This window comes from Propithecus coquereli, unplaced genomic scaffold (assembly GCF_000956105.1).
Source record: "Propithecus coquereli isolate 6110/MARCELLA unplaced genomic scaffold, Pcoq_1.0 Scaffold49, whole genome shotgun sequence".
Classification (NCBI taxonomy): domain Eukaryota; kingdom Metazoa; phylum Chordata; class Mammalia; order Primates; family Indriidae; genus Propithecus; species Propithecus coquereli.
This window is the reverse complement of record NW_012150729.1, coordinates 7,990,577-8,011,534: the sequence shown is the minus strand read 5'-3', so window position 1 is coordinate 8,011,534 and position 20,958 is coordinate 7,990,577. Positions and strand designations below refer to the sequence as shown.

The following is a 20,958-nucleotide window of genomic DNA, read 5'->3' as shown; positions in this document are numbered from 1 at the left end:
GATATGTGACAGAGTTTGTGGACCTGGGCAATGTCTCAGCGTTGAGAACATTCAGAGTTCTCCGAGCATTGAAAACAATTTCAGTCATTCCAGGTGAGAGTGGAGTTAAACACCGGGGCTGACTTTGATCCTTTGGAGGAAAGGCAAAAAAAAAAAAAAAAAAAAAAAAACCTTTCTCTTATGCAATTTGAATTAAATTTGATTTCTTCTGTTTTTTACAATCATTATTAAAAGTCAGCCTTTGAGTTTAATCAACTGCATGGGTCTTGGAGGATGAAGATGACCACTTGGCTCACATCTCAACTTGAAATTTTCCCTCCTGTGTAAGGATTCATTTTCCATTTGCTTATCCAGGAAGGAAAATTTCAATTCATTTTCATTGCTTTTCATATAGTTAAGAAAGAGATAAATATCAGCATGGGAGTATGGCATGACACATCGTTTTATATTTTTCTCAACAAACCATTTCTTTATTGAAAATCAGTTCATTATAAGTTGTCTCTGTGCTATGATTTGTTTTGGTGCCATTATAGAGAGGTGGTTTGTTTGACAAGCATTTACAGAATTAGAACTTATAAAGATTATTTTTACAAGTAGTTTGAGCAGCCAAATTATTCTTTTTGAAAACGAGAATTTTCTTTAAGAATATTTTAAGATTTTTAATCATTTGCTGTAATATATAGAAACAAAGTATATGTAAAATAGCAAATCCATCCTTTTGAGCTAGTAGGCTTTTTTAAAATCAGGTTATTCAAGGTCATAGATTTGATATAATGCATGCCTTAACACAAAAGCTTGTGTTCTGTTTCTGTTTCTCATTCAGAGGCTTTATGTCATTATGAATGCCTTTCCTCCCCCCACCCTACCCTGTTTTCAGGCCTGAAGACCATTGTGGGGGCCCTGATCCAGTCTGTGAAGAAGCTTTCTGACGTCATGATCCTGACTGTGTTCTGCCTGAGTGTGTTTGCACTAATAGGACTACAGCTGTTCATGGGCAACCTGAAGCATAAATGTTTCCGGAATTCACTTGAAAATAATGAAACATTAGAAAGCGTAATGAATACCGTTGAGAGTGAAGAAGAGTTTAGAAGTAAGAATGTCCCCACAGTTGTTAATAGGTTGAAATAATGCTAAATACATTATTCTCTTTTAACAATGAAATGTTGCTTTCATTTTAATTATTTCAAAGCTATTCAAATGTATAGGAAGTGGCTATAATGTGAATTTGTATTATATTATACATAATTTTCATAAATCTTCCTGGTTCTAAGTATTCTAGCAGTACTGGCAATAGGAACATCGGATAGTTCCATAATTCACAATTTCTATAAGATAAAAAAGAATCAACTTGCTTTAGAGAAATAAATTTAGCTATGAATTAATGATATTTATCATTACACTTAACTATATGGATAAATTATATATTTTATGTATTATGGTTTTATTATCAATATATAATATATGCTTATATTTAATATGATATATTTATTATATGATAATATAATTTTATTTTTAAATTTATTAGAGTATACATATAACTATAATATAAAATCTTATATTAATCACGATATAATGATAATACTAATTATCAAATGTTAAAATAGTATCTGTCTCTTGATAGTATTTCTAAAGATTTGTACAAAGCAAAAGTTTATTTAGCTTTATCAGTACTCTCCTTATAATAACCAATTATGAGTTTTACAACTTTTTCTAATGGCTTTCCTAAATATGGGCTGATGGCTTCACATCAAAGTTTAATTCAGTAGAAGTAGTTTTGTAGGTATCTCATGAGGTGATCTATACACACGGTCTCAGAAGTCTGCTTAATTCTGCTTAATTAGAGTATGTTACATAAAGCATGAACTGCATGTTTTCAACACAGTTATCCCCTAGCACAGCATCTCTCACTGAAACTGGTGGTGAGTGTTGGATGGAAATGAGATCAAGATTGTACGTTCTGTCTGACACCTGGAATGTGTCTGTATAATGTTGCCTACATGAACACACAAGCCTTCATAGATAATTTATCCAGATGTGACATGGAAATCAAGAAACATTTCAAATATGTGTGCCTTTGTTAGAAGGAGATCAGGGAGGAAAGGTCGAGATTCTCCTTAGATCATAAAAAGTAATATGTCATTTGCAGGCACTATGCTCCAACCTGACCCGCAGCACTGGTTTTCTCAGAGTTGTAGTATTCCCCCTTGGTTGAGGGTATACCTCGACTTTCATAAGCCCAAGCAATACAAAGTTTCTATAAGCTGTCTTTCTGAGCCAGGGGAGATAGACCTAACCATAGAATGATTAGGTCACCAATTGTGTTTTACCATTTTGCTACATTGGTCTCAAAATTAATAGAAAATTTCCCCAGAATCTGCACTAAATTGAATATCGATTCTAAATTTTTGTTATATCGATTTTTGTAATTTTCTGTTTTTCCCCCATAGTATTTTTGTGGGAAGTTGAGATTTACCCACCCTTACCCACAACCTTTCCAACATACTGTCCCACTTTTTAAAAATAGATTTATTGAGAAATAAGTCACCTACCATAAAATTCCCCCTTTTAAAGTGTACAATTTACTGGGTTTTTTTTTTTTTACTATACTCAGAGTTGTGCAACCATCACCACTATGTGATTTAAAATATTTTCATCTCCCCTTAAAGAAATCCAGTGCCTATTAGTAGTCACTCCCCATACCTGTTTACCGCAGCCCCTGATAACCACTAGTCTACCTTCTGCCCCTATTTACCTGCTCTGTACATTTGGCATAAATGGAGTTATACAATATATGGCTTTTTGTATCTGGCTTTTTTCACCTAGCATAATGTTTTCCAAGTTCATCCATGTTGTAGTATGTATCAATACATCATTTCTTTTTATTGTAAATAATAGTCCATTGTATGTATATGCCATATTTTTTATGCATTCATCAGTTGAATGACATTTGGATTGTTTCTACTTTTAGGTTATAATGAATAATGTTGCTGTGAACATCCATGTACAAATTTTTGTACAGATATGTGTTTTCTATCCTCAGTATATACCCAGAAGTGGAAGTACTGAGTCATGATTCACTCTTTATCTTTCAGAATCATCGACTTTTGAATGCACACAAGCAATGATTTATTTCTTTTGCATTCCATTTTTTTTTCCAGATGTTAACCCTTAAATTTTCTTGAGGCCAACTATCCTAATAATTAATGTCTAGCTGTTTAAAAATTATTATAAAATGTTCTACATAACCAGAGTGAGCTACTCACACTGCTTCACCTTTCATCGTTCTCAAACTGACTTAAATATGGTAGCCTGGCAATGTGCTAGCACAGGTAGCTCTAGAGCCCATTTTTATAATGCGGCTCCTCAATGACTGGTAAACAGGAACCCGTGTATTAAAGGATAATTCTAAAGTAACCCTTCCTTAGTAAAATATCTTGGAGGTCTGTGTATGCAAAATTGCATCTTAGCCTCCCTCACCTCACTCTGCCATGCCCATCCTCCTTAGGAAACAGGATTTTTTTTTCAAAAAGCTGTTCATGCACATTCTAACCTAAATCTTCACCTCAAACTTAAAGGTTTTATTGTTTTTATTTGTATTTTCTAAGTAAGACAAAATGATGATCTGTAAGTCAGTCAATTAATTTATCTGAAATTGTATAATAGTTTACTAATAATATTTCTTTGAGCAACAAGGATAAAATGTGCGGATCACTGTATTAAGTGCTTTACATGCAAAATGCCTTTACACTATTCAACAACTCTATAAAGTAGTTATTCTTATCCATATTTTACACATGCAGTAGCTAAGGCTTAAAGGTATAAAGATAATTCACTTACATAGGAAGGGATAGAAACAACATTCAAGTCCAAGAATATCTGACTTCAAAGTCTGTCTTACGCTATTTACTCCAAAAGTCTCCTACTAATCTCATTTGTTTTTCTTTGACCTGAGTCAAAGAGGAAGTAGTCCCTTATTAAATAGAATGAATATTTGGGAGAGGTGACAAAACTTTTTTAGTCCTATAGACATTTATTATGCAAGGTTAGATCTGCCTCCAGTCTTAGGAGTAAGCCTTAACTGTGAAAGACAGAAAAGATAATGAGAATTTTTTGCACTGAAAATGCACACAAAGGGTAGCATGTTTTGTAGAAAATATACCTTTGCTACACCATCATATTCCCAACACCCAGAACTTAGTATGTCCTAAATAAATGTTAATTGGTGAATGAACAATAAGAAAATTTCAGAAAACAAATTTTATTCATTTACAATACTGCCTTACTGATTTTTGCCTCTCTTGGATTACTTTAGGACTCAGTCAGGGGTTCTCTTCCTTCTTTCCTCTCTCTTCCTTCTCCACTCCCTTGTCCTCCCCTCTCTTCCCTTCATTTCCCTTTTCTAGCTACACTTTCTCTCTGGGTGATTTTGTCAAGTCCTATGGCTTTGAAAGCCATCTATTCGATGATAACTCCCATCTTTATATCTCCATCCTTGATAGCTCTGTTCACCCCAAACTCTCATATCAATCCAACTGCTTACTTGAAAAATACAGTTTAATACCTAATTAACTATCTCAAAGTAAGCTTGGCTTAAACAGAGCTCCTGATTCTTCTCCAGACGTCTCTGGCCCAGTCTTCCTCCTCTCAGTAACAGGCACCACCCTCTCCCCAGTGTCCTCTCTCTTGCACACACCTCACATGCCCTCCATCAGCAATTCCTGTCCACTCTGCTTCCATCCTCTTTTCTCCATATCCACAGTTAGTCTCTGAGTTGTAGCCATGTCATTTTTCACCACAGTCATTTAACTGGTCTCCCAGCTTCTACATTTGCTCGTCTATAGTCCACTGCCCACAAAGCAACCACAGTGACATTTTAAAATGTTAACGATATCTTGTATCTCTATTTTCCACTTCTCTACTACAGTCTTGCACTGCATAACGACACTTTGGTTAATGATAGCCTGCACGTACAATGGTGGTCCCATAAGATTATAATACAGTGTTTTTACTGTACCTTTTCTATGTTCAGATATGGTTAGATATGCAGATACTTACCAGTGTGTTGCAGTTGCCTGCAATATTCAGTACAGGAACAAGCTATACAGGTTTGTAGCCTAGAAGCAACAGGCTATATCATAGAGCCTAGGTATGTAGTAGGCCACACCATCTAGGTTTGCGTAAGTTCACTCTATGATGGTCACAGTGATGAAATTGCCTAATGATGCATTTCTCAGAATGTATCTCTATCATTAAGCAATGCGTGATCATACTTCTAATCATACTTAAAATCCAAATTCCTTTCAATGATATGCAAAGCCTGATATGATCTGACCCCTGCCTACCTCTGCCGCCACAGTCCTCCCACTCACCATACTGTAGCCAGGCTGGCCATCTTGCTGGTTCTTCCACGCACCAACTTCATTTCTGCCTTAGGGCCTTGGTTCTTGCTCTTCCCCCAGCCCAAATATCTCCTCACCAGGATATTTGCATGGCTGCTTCTTTGTCACAAATAGGTCTCAGTTCCAAACGTCATGTCCTTTGAAAGGACTTCCCAGCCTGGGACTGCATCTTATCACCTTGTCTTAATTTATTTTCTTTAAAGCAATTATCACTGTCTGAAAATGCCTTGTAAATTTATTTATTCACTTAAGTCATTCTCCACCCCCAAACTCTACCCTCACCTCAACATAAAGCAAGCTCCACAGAACAAGTGATCTTATTTATTATGTTTATCCTCATGTTCACTGCCTGGCCCATAAGAAGTTATCAATGAATATTTAGGGAGAATATATGAAACTATGATAAATAAATGGCTTCACATTGCCTGGACCAGGCTGAATGTATGTATCTGTGTCTATATTGATCAATTTACCTGCTTTATTACTCTTAAAGTTTACACTCTGTAATGTTAATCTTGTTCAAATTCTTCTTAAACAGAATATTTTTATTATTTGGAGGGATCCAAAGATGCTCTCCTTTGTGGTTTCAGCACAGATTCAGGGTAGGTAATATTTGTTTTCTTTTTACTCTAAAGGCTAAAAAAGAAGGAAAAACATGCTCAATAAGTTTGCTAATCAGAATTTTTGCTTCTGTATTGTTTTTATATAAAACAATATAATCATGCTATTATTTGAGTCATTCTCTGCCACAGCAAATCCAGACTTTAAAAATGTTCATAGCTAATGCTTACTCTTGAAAGCAAGACTTTGAGGTAATGCTTACATTAACATAAGAAACAAGTCATGTAAATCTTAAGGAGGCAGAAAAAATTACTTCCAGAAAATTCCACCAAAAGTTCGTTGGGTAGTTTTTGGCCTGCCTTCTTTCTGGAAAAAGAGAGTAACAAAATCAATTTTTCTTTCCATCCCCAAGTTCTACCCATTCTTCAGTTGAATGTGAGTCACAGGTAACTGAGTACAGTGTTTTGGCCACTCTAAACAAAAGGATCGTATGGACTTGGGGAAAGATATTTTAAGAATCTCATATTTATGCAAATATGCATCTTGCTGTTTCTTTCATACAACTTCATTTTGCAGCAGGGCATTTTCTCTTGCTTGTCCCTTTATCCAGGTATCTCTTCGCTGGGCACTGTGTACACCAGGAACATAGAAATAAACAAGATAAGGTTGCAACTTCCAAAAGAACCTCAGAACACTCTATTTATGTAATGGCATCATGGAAACCAATCTACCAGTTTTAGAAAGAAAAAAGTCTTAAAGCTACAAATTTTATGAACTTACACAATTGCTATGTTTTGAATATTCTTTATTTTAATCCATTCCAAGAATAACATGGGAGAAACAGTTTTGGTAGAGGCCTGCATATAAATTCTTATTGATCCAAGAACTATTATAAAACATCTGGTGAAAGTTTTCAAGTTTTGATGATAATGATGATCATGATGAAGATGATGCCACCAGTAGCTACCGTTTACTAAATGCTTTCTGTGTGCAGGCAGTAGGCTAGATAATTTGCACACATTATCTTATTTAAACTTAATACCAATCTTATCCTTTTGAGGTAGGTGTTATTATGCTGTTTTCACAGAAAGAGCCGTGCCTTGGAAAAGTCAAGTAATTTGACAAAATCACCAACTAGTCAATAGTAGGGTAGGATCCAAATCCATTTCGTCCTAACTCTAAATCATGTGTTCTTAATCATTATTCATGGTTGTTGCCCTATGGAAGAAACCTTGGATTTATAACTTTTCAGTAGGGCTCTTTAGCTTGTGTTTTGAACCCACTCTAATGTGTAATGTTCTCTTTCACATGTAGTCAGTGTCCAGAGGGGTACACCTGTGTGAAAGCTGGCAGAAACCCCGACTATGGCTACACAAGCTTTGACACTTTCAGCTGGGCCTTCTTAGCCTTGTTTCGGCTAATGACCCAGGATTACTGGGAAAACCTTTACCAACAGGTGAGTGCCGAGACAAACATGCATTGCATTTTTGAATGGCATAAAAATCTGATGTATGTTGTTTATGAGCCTCATAAAAGGAGGATTTTTATCCAGTTGAGAATAGAGGAAACTCTATTGTCTTATCCCTAAAATTACAAATGTTTACTCCCAGCACTCTTAAAGTGGGTTATTCTTGAATCATTAATAATTTTCTTATCCTTTCTGGGCATATTTGATCTCCAGATCTTTCCCATTTTTCAATATGTCATCCCACAGGGCCCTAGAAAAATAGCAGAAAACATACTGTAATGTTCTGTCAAATCACTCCTGCACATGCAGTGGTTTCCATGCATGCATGGAATCGACTGAACACATGAAGCTCCCTGTGCTCACGTGCACACCATGTTTTGTTTTTGAACTCGTATTTACAGCTGAAGACTCAATTCACTTCTCTAAATTTTCCTTTCCCAAGACAATTCTCCCTCCTCTAGATTTCCGTGGCCCTTTGTAGATTCTTCAGTTTATAGCATCAATCTCTTGTACTGTAATTGTTACTTCAGGTGACTGCCTCCTTTAACTTGAAAGTGAACCTCTTGGGGCTGTGAGTTCTATTTAAGCATTTATTTATATATTCTCAGCACCCACCCCACAAGGAAGGAAACCAAAATGTCTGTATTATATATAACAATGGATCACTTTTCTTAGAAATGCCAGATTCACTTTTCTCAGATTCTTCTTTTGTCCTGTTTTATGCTTACTTAATTTCTGAGAATATTATAAATGAGAACAAATTATATTAAAATGAACTTCCCAGGAAAAAAAGAATGCAAATGATTTTTTTTAAATATGCAAGAGGAGGTCACCTTTACTCAAAATTAAAGAAATGCAAATTAAAACAATAGTGCCATATAATTTTTCACCTATCAGAATGACAAAGATCCAAAAAACGTAAAAAAGGGAGCTCAAAAGAGAGACATTGTCAACTGAGGTATGGGGAGCAGGTTTCCTCACATATTGCTGTTAACCACTGGAAAGGGTAACATAGGAATTTCTATGAAAATTAATATGAATATACCTGTTGACCTAACAATTCCACTATTAGGAATTTATCCAAGAGAAGAAATCAGTAAAAAATAACTTATAGAAAAGGGAATTGAGTAGCTAGACATCAGAGGTAGGAGAGAGAGATTTATTTTTCATTTAATATCTGTACTATTTTGAATTAATTTAAAAATGTATGATAAAAAGTATTTTGTATTTTAAAATTAATAAATATGTTAGTTAAAAAGTAAATACCTATGAGATAAATAGATAAAATCATTCAATAAGGCTCTCTGCCTAGGGTTGACATTCAGTGCTATCATTAATATTTCATTTTAAAGGAAAAAAAAAAGATAGAATTTTAACAGTTAAAGAGACCATAGATATGACCTGCTCCTAAAATTTGAAAATGAGCAAAGGAGCTAGTTTTATCAGTGATTTTCATACTGCAGGAAAAATTATAGAATTTTTATATTATTATACTTAATAATCAAGGATCATACCTAACTTTAGTACAGGTTTATTACATTGCTATGTCTTTTGTATTGAAAATATATTGAACATTGGTTGTTTTAAATGAAGATATTTTATTCTTTTATATTTTTGGATAACATGAGACTATACAAAATTGTCAAATTTACCCATGCCTAATAACCCAGTCAGGTTGAAATAATTTACTAAAAAAACTTAGCATTACTAAAATAACAATTTGCATTTTTCCCTAGACACTGCGTGCTGCTGGCAAAACCTACATGATCTTCTTTGTGGTGGTGATTTTCCTGGGTTCCTTTTATCTAATAAACTTGATCCTGGCTGTGGTTGCCATGGCCTATGAAGAACAGAACCAAGCAAACATTGAAGAAGCAAAACAGAAAGAGTTAGAATTTCAACAGATGTTAGACCGACTTAAAAAAGAGCAAGAAGAAGCTGAGGTATTGTTATTAGGTTTAAATTTCTTCCTCAGAGTAGAAATGCAAAGGGTAACATCAGAGGCCCTCTGGTCTATGCTCAGCTTTCCCTGGTCAATTTCCCCTAATGGATTTTTTTGTATATAAACTGCATCTTCATTTCTAGTGTGAATGAAGGATCCTGTTCTGGACTGAGCTATTGACACCTTCCCCATAAAAATCAGCTCACTCCTGCATGAAAGACGTTCTAAGCCTGTGCCTCCAAATCCTGTTACCCACAATGCTTCAGTTTGTATGCTATTATTCAAAGTCCCAAAATATGTATTGCATTTTCTTGCTGTACCAATTATATACAATGGTTTCAGGAAAATTATTTGAATGTTAAAGTTAACAGATACTCTATGGAGTAGAAAGCAAAACGTGCATCATTTTTTTATTAATGTTGCAAAGATTTTTAAGGTAAAACATGAGATACTAAGAAAGCCATACTTATGGTTGTGGCCACCTTAAGCAAAGTCACAGAGCCTTGACAATTTCTACTTAATCCTCTCTCCGAAGTGGTACTTGAGTGCAAAAGCTTTTGAAGGCTTGTACTAAGAGAAACATAAATTCAAATGTACTGCAAGAGTCTTAAAACTTGTTTGATGGTTTGACCTAGTTAAATCTCTTCAAGGAATCTAACATATCAAAGAAAGGTAATAATATGCAATGCAGAGCAACTCTGATGCAAAAATGTTCAGCATAGCATTTTAATAATATTAAAACCCAGACAACATTAAAATTTTTAAAAATTAGAAAATAATTAAGAGACTTACGATATTTTTATATCTTAGAGTATTATTCTGCCATAAAACCATGTTTTAAGAAAATTCTGTCATGAGGAAAAATCTGTTAAAATAATGATGGATTAAATATAATCACAATTTTAAAATTATACATATATAAAAAGATTGGAAGAAACATTAACACCAATTATTTCTGGAATGTACAATTATGAGTGTTTTTCCATTTTTCATCTCATATCTTTATTTTCCAATTTAACAAATATTTTAAAATTTTTATAATAAAAACTTTTTTTTTTAGTAAATGAGTAGTACCAGGTACTACCTAGGAAATCCCTAGAAATCACTTTCAGGCTAATAACAATTGGCCTTACCATTTTTTGGAGATATTGTTATTTTTAATAATTCTTTTATTTTTCAGATAACTGAATCTTTATAAAGTGCCTGCTTCTATTGATAATTTTGAGTTAATTACCTGAGAAACTAATTATATCTTTACACAGTTTATGTGAGTTTTATGTTTCAAAGTTACCTAGTAAAACTTTAGCATAGAATATTTACACTTTCTTTACTGAAAACAAATTAATAATATGTGACAGTTTAATTCCAAAGTATAATGAAGCTTTTATTACAATCAGAAGAAGTGAATATATGCTCTGTAAGCTTTGGGGTCATAGTATAAAGATAACCATCATTTCATGCACAGAGTCTATGCACAAGGTAATTATTTTGATGGCAGAGAGATGCCCTGTAATAGGGTTTCCCAGAATTTGAAAATGGTTCATTTATGTGTAATGTCTCGGCTCAACAGGCAATAGCAGTGGCAGCAGCTGAATATACAAGTATTGGGAGAAGCAGAATTATGGGTCTCTCAGAGAGTTCTTCGGAAACATCCAAACTGAGCTCTAAAAGTGCTAAAGAGAGGAGAAACAGAAGAAAGAAAAAGAATCAAAAGAAGCTCTCCGGTGGGGAAGAAAAGGGAGATGATGAGAAATTGTCCAAATCGGAATCAGAAGAGAACATCAGGCGAAAAAGTATCCACCTTGGTGTTGAAGGGCACAGGCGAGCACGTGAAAAGAGATTGTCTACCCCTAATCAGGTACCAGGAACACTGCCAAATGTGTACTGTCAGAGGCAGGATGAGAGAGCACAATGTTTTATTGTGGGGTAAGGGATCTCAGGAGAAGATAGTGAGTGACTTCATTGGTATGTTTTTAGGTAAAAACCTACCTATGGATAGGTATTTATGGTTCCCATTTAAGTTTGATCATTTTTGAAGGAGGTTATAGTTTCAGAATTGTCATATCTTCTCTAATAAACACAGTTTTAAAAACAAAATATTCCTGAGAACCATTATAGAAATAGGTTGTTCACACTATAGATTAACTTTCATATTCATATGTAGTCTGTAGTTTTTAATGCCTCATTTATTAGAAATTAATCTTAGACTAGTTTCTCTTTTTTCTTCACCACTGTAGGTGATGATGTCACCAGAATATCAGTTACCTAATTTGGAACTTTGTAGAAGCCTTTGACATCCTCCACCCCTAACCCTATCAGCTGCTAACATGTAGCCCCATGCTCTAATAATTCTGCTGTGTGGAATTTCTCTTTCTCTTTTTGTCTTTTTCCATCAAAATCTCCATATCTCTGGCCTCCCTTCCTGCAGTTCAGTACAAACTCCAAAGATGAACCATTGTTTCCATTCATCTTAGCACTTCCCTGTTTTTCATAACACGACTCCACAAATAATTTTTCTAAAACAAAAATCTAGTAATCCCCCTCCCCAGCTTAAAAAAACAAAACAAAACAAAAATCCTTGTTGAATAACCACTGACCACAGACAACCCATATCTTATCCTGCTATAAGCTGAGTTCAGCTTCACCTTCCCACCTTCCTTTGCCTTCATGTGCCCTCATTCTTACCTACACGCCTTGTACTTTCCTACCTTCATTGCTTAGTACTCATGGTTTTCCCTAACTGAAATCATTTTCTTTCTTGTTTCCTCCTGTCATAGTACCATTCTTCACCCATCAGCTCAGGTGTCACCATCCCACGAATTTTCCTCTGTCGTCTGCATTTCTCCCAATCTGCTCTTCAGTGCCCCATTCAGAATTACTGTCCTTCTCAACTTAGCCTTCATTTAAAATTTCTAGCTTCTACTACTTAAGTCTGTAAGACTCCATCTGATATACACAGAAATAAAAGATCGAGTCCCTGCCTTAGAAGATTTCACTATCTAGATGGTGAGACAGAACTTGAACACATATATCAATAAAAACAAATATGACAACAGCAGTCCAAGTTACTTTTAAGGCAAAAAACTTGTCATACCCGTTTTCCATTGTTCCCAATGCCTGCCACTTTTTCCTTTACATAGTAAGCACGAATGTTTATTGAACTAGATACTTCCAAAGAATTTGCATTCAATTTGGTTTATAGAAACAGTTTATCCTGGACATAAGTCACATAAATGTGACTTTTTCTCCTTCTTTGGGGTTGTACAACTTCTTTTCCAAGTTCTAATATTTTATGACTTTGTAAACTCGCTGCTATTAAAAGGTATTTTAAAATATGCCTTAAATGAGCTCTCAATTTGTAAGGTGTGTTGCAATCAATGCAATGCAAAGAAACATACAGCAAAGTCTTTGGTCTTAAGAAAGTTGCAATTTCTTGTGGAACTTAGGGATTAATGTAGGAAAAGCTAAATAACAGGTAGTAATACTAAATTCCTTTTTAAAGTGATACATTCTGCACAGAAAAATGAATGATATAAAAAGAATAAAGTGGTCATTGTAGGCCACAATAGTAGAGAGCTGTACAGCAACAAATAATTTACCTGTTCCTGAAAGGATGACTCCTTCAAATAATTTCATCCCTTATTTGCAAGAATTTGTCTTCTTGCTGAATTGCTTTGTTTTAAAATATGTTTCTTTTAAATCAGTACAAAGTCACCTGCCCCTAGACCAACAGGTTCAGCAGTAGTTATGTGAAGTGCACTTCTATTAGTAGATGCTTCAGCTGATACGTGTCATGTTTTATTTTTTCTATAGTCACCACTCAGCATTCGTGGCTCCTTGTTTTCTGTAAGACGGAGCAGCAGAACAAGTCTTTTTAGTTTCAAGGGTCGAGGAAGAGATATGGGATCTGAGACTGAATTTGCTGACGATGAGCACAGCATTTTTGGAGACAATGAGAGCAGAAGGGGCTCACTGTTCGTGCCCCACAGACCCCAGGAGCGGCGAAGCAGTAACATCAGCCAAGCCAGTAGGTCCCCCCCAATGCTGCCAGTGAACGGGAAGATGCACAGTGCCGTGGACTGCAATGGTGTGGTCTCCCTGGTTGATGGACCCTCAGCCCTCATGCTCCCCAATGGACAGCTTCTGCCAGAGGTGATAATAGATAAGGCAACTTCTGATGACAGCGTAAGGACATTTTACATAGCCCAGGCATGGCTGGGCCCTTATTCCTGCATCAGTCAATCTCTCTGCTGGAGGGACCTTCTCTCTGGTCCTGTGAATGGCTCTGCATTTTGCAATATTTTTTCTGTAGAAACACACCTTTAACTCATTAACTTAATCCTCATACTATGTGTTGTAGGCCACTAATTCAAAGATATTTAAAATCCCATTTTTGAAAAAAAAAGTACTTTATTGATTTTACAATTGAAGATTATAAACCATCTCTTTAGAGAACAATTTATAAAAGATATATATGTATCATCAAAAATGGCATTAATAATGCTGATCTTATTAGTTACTAATAGGTCTCATTTCTATAAGAAATTTAGGTTATTTGCCCATACTATCTTTTTCAAGTCACAACTTAGTATTACCTTATCGCAAGGGATCGTATTTGAGATCCTAACAATAATAATAGCAAACATGTGTTTAGTAATTACAACAACCCTATGTCATAATATACTATTGTCCCTATTTTACAAATAGGAAAACTGAGGCACAGGGAAATAAAGAAATTTGTCCAAGTTCACTCAGCTAATAAATGATAGCTCTGAAGTTTAAACAGAGATTCTCTGTTTTGGAGCTTGTGTTCTTATCCACAGTGTTCTGTTGTCTCTCCATGTGCAGTAAGCTTCTTATCTTGGAAATAATCTAGAAAGGCTATGCTTTAGTTCCTCTACATAAATGTAACTATTTTAATTAAAAAGTATCTTTTGTCTGGAGTCTATGAATCAAAACAAAATATTCAAAACACATGCATTGATAAAACAAACAAAAAACAAACAAACAAACAAAAACAAAACTAGAACAACCATTTCAAAATAACAATTCCAGGACTTTAGGAATGGTTAGGTAAAGTTGTCTCATTCAGCTTGAAAGTGAGACCTTTCTAGTTACTGGAGTTTCCAGGATACCTCTTTAGCCTATCCATTATGGTACGCTGCATTGTTAAATATCAGCAAGGGCTTTCACTAACCCAACAAGCTTTGAACATATGCTACATATTCATATATTCATATTTTCAGATACTAGTATTTCAAGTGAGAATAAAGTTCCATCAAAGCCATGGCCACACGTGTCAGTTTGAATAAATGCATGTGCTTTTAGGTAATATGTGACTTCTGTGCTTGCATGTTACAGCTTAAGCCCATCCGTCAAAGTATTTTTCCTTAGCAAATGAGCATGTTGAATGTCTATGGAATCAGACTTTTATCGTGTTTTGTTTTTCAATGATGTGTGTAATCTGTAAAATATTATGTAATTCATATCAGATTTGGAGATTATTTCATATTTTAAAATGAAGTGCTTTTATTTAAAAGTTTGTTTTTTACCACAGAAAAATTAATAATACAATAAATCCTAAAGCTGAAGCTACAAAACTAGAAGAATTAGTGGATATTTTTAAGATCCTAGTAGAAATGCAATAAACAGAAAAGTGTGGCAGTTTAGATAAAAACATTGCATAACAAATATTAAATAATATAATCTCCACACCTGAAACATGTCTAAATGGAAAAGAATTTGTTTAATCAGGGAAATTCTTGTTCAAATTTGGGGGAGAAAAATCTCTGCTTCTGGAATGTCAGTAAATTAGAGACTATCGCAGAGAAACATGGTTATTGAGAGATCTCTATAAAAAGTCACCTGCAGTTATGCGTGTGTGGCTGTTCACATACACATGTATACATACACACATGCACATATTTATGCCTGTATGTCTAAGTTTTGAATCACATACATGTATGACTATAACTATACAACTTTACAACTCTAGAAGTATATATGTTTGTAAAATATATACCACATACTGCATATAAGCAAATAGATTATAGATGTAGAGTTGTATAGTTGTTTGTGTACATACATGTGAATATGTATGTGTGTATGTATTGCTGGCCTGCACTGAACCAGCCTAGTGTTTTAAATTTGAATTAGTTGCCAAGTTTTAAAAATAAGAAATTTTTACATAAAATGAATATATCCAGTATGCCTGAGCTCATAATTCTTGCATGGCAACAATTTTTAGAGCTGAACAGACAGTGGTCACCTCTTTCACATGGAGCTTGGATTCCCCATTTTGCTACAGTTCCCTCAAGTCTTAATTGTTCTTTTCAAACTGAGTCATTTATTTTCATATACTCAGCTCAGTTCACAAGGTCTTCCTTGGCAGTAAGAAACAATCATTACAGTAGCCTTCATTAATGTTGCTACTTCAACAAAGGGTAATTATAGAAAGTTATCAGAGAATGATGAGGTTTTACCCCTTTACATACACAGCACTAAAGCATTTGTTTACTGTTTTCATGTAGTCCTCTCACTTGGTAAAACTGTATGAAAAAACTGCAAATCTAGAAAGATGAAGAGATGATAAAAGCAATATAACCAGTATTAATCCTTCAATCCTCATAACAAGAATATGAAGCAAGTAGTATTATTATCCCTTTTACCAATGATGACACTGAGACAAAGTAACTCTCCTATGATATATACAGCCAGTATATAGCAGAGCCATGATTTAAATCCAGCAATCTAGTCTCTATTTTAATTACTCACTACAGCTACATAAGCAAGATTTTATTTTATTCCTATAATTTATTAGAATTCTATTCCTAAGACTTAAGTTAATCATCTTTCCCTTCCCCAGGGTACAACCAGTCAAAAACATAAAAAAAGACGTTCCAGTTCTTATCTCCTTTCAGAGGATATGCTGAATGACCCCAATCTCAGACAAAGAGCAATGAGTAGAGCAAGCATATTAACAAACACCGTAGAAGGTATGTAATAATATTCTCTTTGCCATACAGATTCTTAAATAAAATTTATGTCAATTTTGGTCAGCCTTAAATAAGTTCATGAAGTTTTTAGGAAGAATTCAGAGAACATAAAATAGCTTTGAGGGACAGTAAAGATGGATACTGATAGAATCGTTTTTATGTGCTTAAAAAATGGATAAAGTTATTTGTGATTAAAAACAAGCATTGGGTGATACTACCTTTCAAAGATAAATAACTTAATGGTAATTGATGCTTAAAACTAGGTTAACCCAGAGTTACATGATTCTTTCACTCTATAATCTTAGTAACTACCTAGTCTCTCTGAATTTCTCTCTTCTAACAAGCAAAGAGAATCGAAGGGTAACAACTTGGAGGGAGGAGGGGACGGGTATTTGTATACACAAGGAGTGCAATGCGCACTACCCGAAGGATGGACATATTTGAAACACGGACTTCGGTGGTGGGGGGAACCAAGGGCAACACACGTAACCTAAACATCTGTACACCCATAATTTGCTGAAATAAAAAAAAAAAAATGTGCTGGCTCCCTCCCACCCCCCATAACATGTCCCAGGTCCCATCTTGCCCGTGGGCTAACATAACACCTCACCCCACACACTCCCACTGTGGGCTCAGACCAAGTTTCAACCCACCTCCTAAGTTTATGGTGAAAAGTAAATGGACTAATGGTGTGAAATGTCCATTGCATTAGTCCCTCCATAAATTATTTATACTCTCTTGGTTCTGGGATTGCTTTTACCTGTGAACTAGCAAAAACTTTTTCTGGAAATAATTGTTTTACTGTTTTCATGGGATTAAAAATGCAGGGGGGAAATATGTATATTGATGGAAAATACACATTTTTCCATTAAGGAAACATTAGTTCTTCTGTTACCATTGCATGGTAGGTATAGTTTTCTCTGAGAGATGCCCACATGTTTGCTTTTAGTCATGAATTTCACCTCCTTCCTATCTAGTCAATGAGCATGTGATAGAAGACTTTTATGTAATATGCTATTCTTTCACTCAAACAGTACTGTTAAATTTCCAAAGTCTAAATCACAAACCTTGTTTCAATATTTGAGTGCACTGCTGATTTGTTTCTGGATAGTAATAAAATATGCAAATGGTTGACTTCTTGTTCTCTGTTGTTGTTTTTTTTTCCTACCAGAACTTGAAGAGTCCAGACAAAAATGTCCACCTTGGTGGTACAGATTTGCACACAAATTCTTGATCTGGAACTGCTCTCCCTATTGGATAAAATTCAAAAAGTTTATCTATTTTATTGTAATGGATCCTTTTGTAGATCTTGCAATTACCATTTGCATAGTTTTAAACACACTATTTATGGCTATGGAGCATCACCCAATGACAGATGAATTCAAAAATGCACTTGTTGTGGGAAATTTGGTGAGTCTCTTCTGGTGTGTTATGCTTCTGTGTGTTACAGCTTCTCTCTTTGGTTGTCATCATGGTCATTTCATTTTTTTTTTAAAGTCAGATGGATTTGTAGCCTTGTAGTTATGCATATTCACAATTTACCATATGAATCAGTTATACTGGTTATGTATAATACTTTAAAATAGTTTTTCAGTAGTGTTGAGGTCTGTAAATAATAGTACTATTTCCATAACAGGTCATCATCTTCGGAGTTGATAGTGTTTTTTTCTGCAAGCATGTCTCTTGGGAGCAACACTTTGAAAATCTGATACTTCCTTACACATTTTATAATTATACTGCAGCTTCCTTATAAGTACACACCGCACATATTTTCAGAAAAGCTATGGATGCATTGACATAATAGTGATGAAGTGTCCGAGACCTGGAGATTTGAATCCTGATTCTGCCTAGTTATATGACCTTGGACAAATATTTTAAACTCTATAGTCTTTAATTTTATGATTTATAAAATACTTAATTATAAAATAAGAATAATATTTATTTATACTATAATGATGATCATATACCATTTGTCATATTGCTAGGGGATTAAACAGTTTCCACTTAACTTATTACACTGGTATATAGTAAGTATGCAACAAATTAAAGCCGTCATCATCATCATCATCACACTTTCGATGAATTAACATAAACAAGCCTTAAGGACAATTTTAAGAAACCAAGTGTTGAACTGGACACAGAAGACACAAGGGCAGGCAAGAAGGTGATCTACAGTCTCTGGAATATATAGGATCCAATTAGGAAAACTGATGCCAAAGTGATCTGTTAAATGTGCAGTACCGGTCACACTCTAATGCCTCATGGCAAAGAGAAAGTACCAGTTTCTGATAATGTATGTGAATCAGGCAGTAGTTCTTTATTAGGGCCAAAGAATCCCAGTTTATGACTCTTTATGAACTGTGAATAACTCAGTGTCTTTGTGAATATCTATATAAGATATTTTTACTTTTGATGTGGTCCCAATATAATTGATCTTTGAAACCAAAGAGTTTCTTCTGGATCTGTCTTCTCTCCTAAATTGTCTACAAATACTCCCAATCAAAAAGTTTGTACCCTTTGTATCTCAGAGTTAGCATTCTTCCTCCCTCTGTCTGTCATTAGTGAAAAGAAGAACTATCTAGTTTCTAATTGTTATTGGAGGTCCAGATCATGCAAGTCAGCACTTTCTGGCTAAGTTGACTGCATCCCTGTGAACTCAAAAATGATTCACTGTGTCTCTTATCTATTAATATTACCACAACCCTAAGTCCAGGTGCTCTCTGCTAATCCTCTTGATGTTGCATAATTTTAAAATTATCTTATGCAGTTACAGATCTAACCATTTCCCTTCAAACCAACCATTTCTCTTCAACCCTTCTTTGGTCAGATTCTTTCAGTCAAAGTGTACCCAAATGATTCACAAACAAGTTTTTCACTGTTCCCTTTTTAAGTGAGTCCTTTGATACTGACATCATGAATTAATGATGTTTTGCACAATGTATTCTTGTGTCAAAGCTTTGGAAGTGTTACTTTAGTTGCCACTCTGTCGATTAAATCCTTTTTCCTTTTCTACTGATAAATCTTTAAAGAGTGAGTCAACATGTTCTTTATTTCTCTAAGAGTAGTCTGATCAGAAAAAAGACTGGCTCAGAATTTCAGTATCAATGTTTTCTTTTTATATTCTTCCAAAACAACTTGTTGACCCACATAAACTTTTGCAAAGAGCTACTGTGTTAATTTTCAAAGGTTTTACTTTTCTGAAATTGTGATATGCTCTTCTAAAATGCTGTCTAAAAATGATGAGAGCTAACAGGACAGTTAGAGCTTTATAACGCTTTGATGCTTATATGAAAGCTATGGGAATAGTGATATCAAGTTTATAGGATTAAACGAGATGCAAATATCCATTTGTAAAGTATCCAGCACATTGTTTGAAATACAGTAAGCGCTAAGCAAAAAGTCATTATAATTATGTTGATTCCATACCTTCTAATAATAACAGAAAAGACTTGTATTTCTCACTTAGGTCTTTACAGGAATCTTTGCAGCCGAAATGGTTTTAAAACTAATTGCCATGGATCCATATGAGTATTTCCAAGTAGGCTGGAATATTTTTGACAGCATTATTGTGACTTTAAGTTTAGTGGAGCTTTTTCTATCGGAAGTGGAAGGATTGTCTGTTCTGCGATCATTCAGACTGGTAAATATAAGCCAAACTTACTATTATATTCTACAATTGAGGAGTGTTTCTTTGGCTTTGCATTATTATTATTTAAAACTTTTGGGGGTTTGAATAAAAAGGCAAGATTACTAATAAAATAAAGTTCATTCAATAACAAATGCACTTAAAGAGCTAACCTTATATGCATATTTTTATTTCACAATCTTGAGGACATTTTCAATTCTAATTTTAGGTATATCCTAATATAATAAAAATATTTTCTTTACTCAGTATGGCAGTAATTTATTTTGCAGTAAGAAGTTTATGGTTTATAGAATTTCAACCATTATATGTTATAACTTTATGAATTTGATAATTAAGGACCAAATCATTATTCCCCAAAATAATTGTTGTCTGATATCAAAAATATAAAGGCTTTTTAAAGCAGTTATTACTAGTAAGCTGGTTTTTATCACATGAAAAAATTTCAGATGAATTCAAAAATGCACTTGTTGTGGGAAATTTGGTGAGTCTCTTCTGGTGTGTTATGCTTCTGTGTGTTACAGCTTCTCTCTTTGGTTGTCATCATGGTCATTTCATTTTTTTTTTAAAGTCAGATGGATTTGTAGCCTTGTAGTTATGCATATTCACAATTTACCATATGAATCAGTTATACTGGTTATGTATAATACTTTAAAATAGTTTTTCAGTAGTGTTGAGGTCTGTAAATAATAGTACTATTTCCATAACAGGTCATCATCTTCGGAGTTGATAGTGTTTTTTTCTGCAAGCATGTCTCTTGGGAGCAACACTTTGAAAATCTGATACTTCCTTACACATTTTATAATTATACTGCAGCTTCCTTATAAGTACACACCGCACATATTTTCAGAAAAGCTATGGATGCATTGACATAATAGTGATGAAGTGTCCGAGACCTGGAGATTTGAATCCTGATTCTGCCTAGTTATATGACCTTGGACAAATATTTT

At 34.5% G+C, this 20,958-nt stretch overlaps 1 protein-coding gene across 1 annotated transcript in view; it reads left to right on the top strand.

Annotated features, from left to right (window-relative positions):
- The window catches only part of SCN9A (sodium channel, voltage gated, type IX alpha subunit), a 203,711-nt gene that overhangs the window by 100,409 nt on the left and 82,344 nt on the right, over positions 1 to 20,958 (top strand). Inside the window, exons 7-15 of the mRNA XM_012655824.1 lie at positions 878 to 1,090; positions 5,938 to 6,001; positions 7,275 to 7,416; positions 9,165 to 9,371; positions 10,941 to 11,228; positions 13,184 to 13,522; positions 16,236 to 16,365; positions 17,537 to 17,775; positions 19,832 to 20,005. Coding sequence (XP_012511278.1) covers positions 878 to 1,090; positions 5,938 to 6,001; positions 7,275 to 7,416; positions 9,165 to 9,371; positions 10,941 to 11,228; positions 13,184 to 13,522; positions 16,236 to 16,365; positions 17,537 to 17,775; positions 19,832 to 20,005 — 1,796 coding nt within the window. The remainder of the gene's footprint in view (positions 1 to 877; positions 1,091 to 5,937; positions 6,002 to 7,274; positions 7,417 to 9,164; positions 9,372 to 10,940; positions 11,229 to 13,183; positions 13,523 to 16,235; positions 16,366 to 17,536; positions 17,776 to 19,831; positions 20,006 to 20,958) is intronic.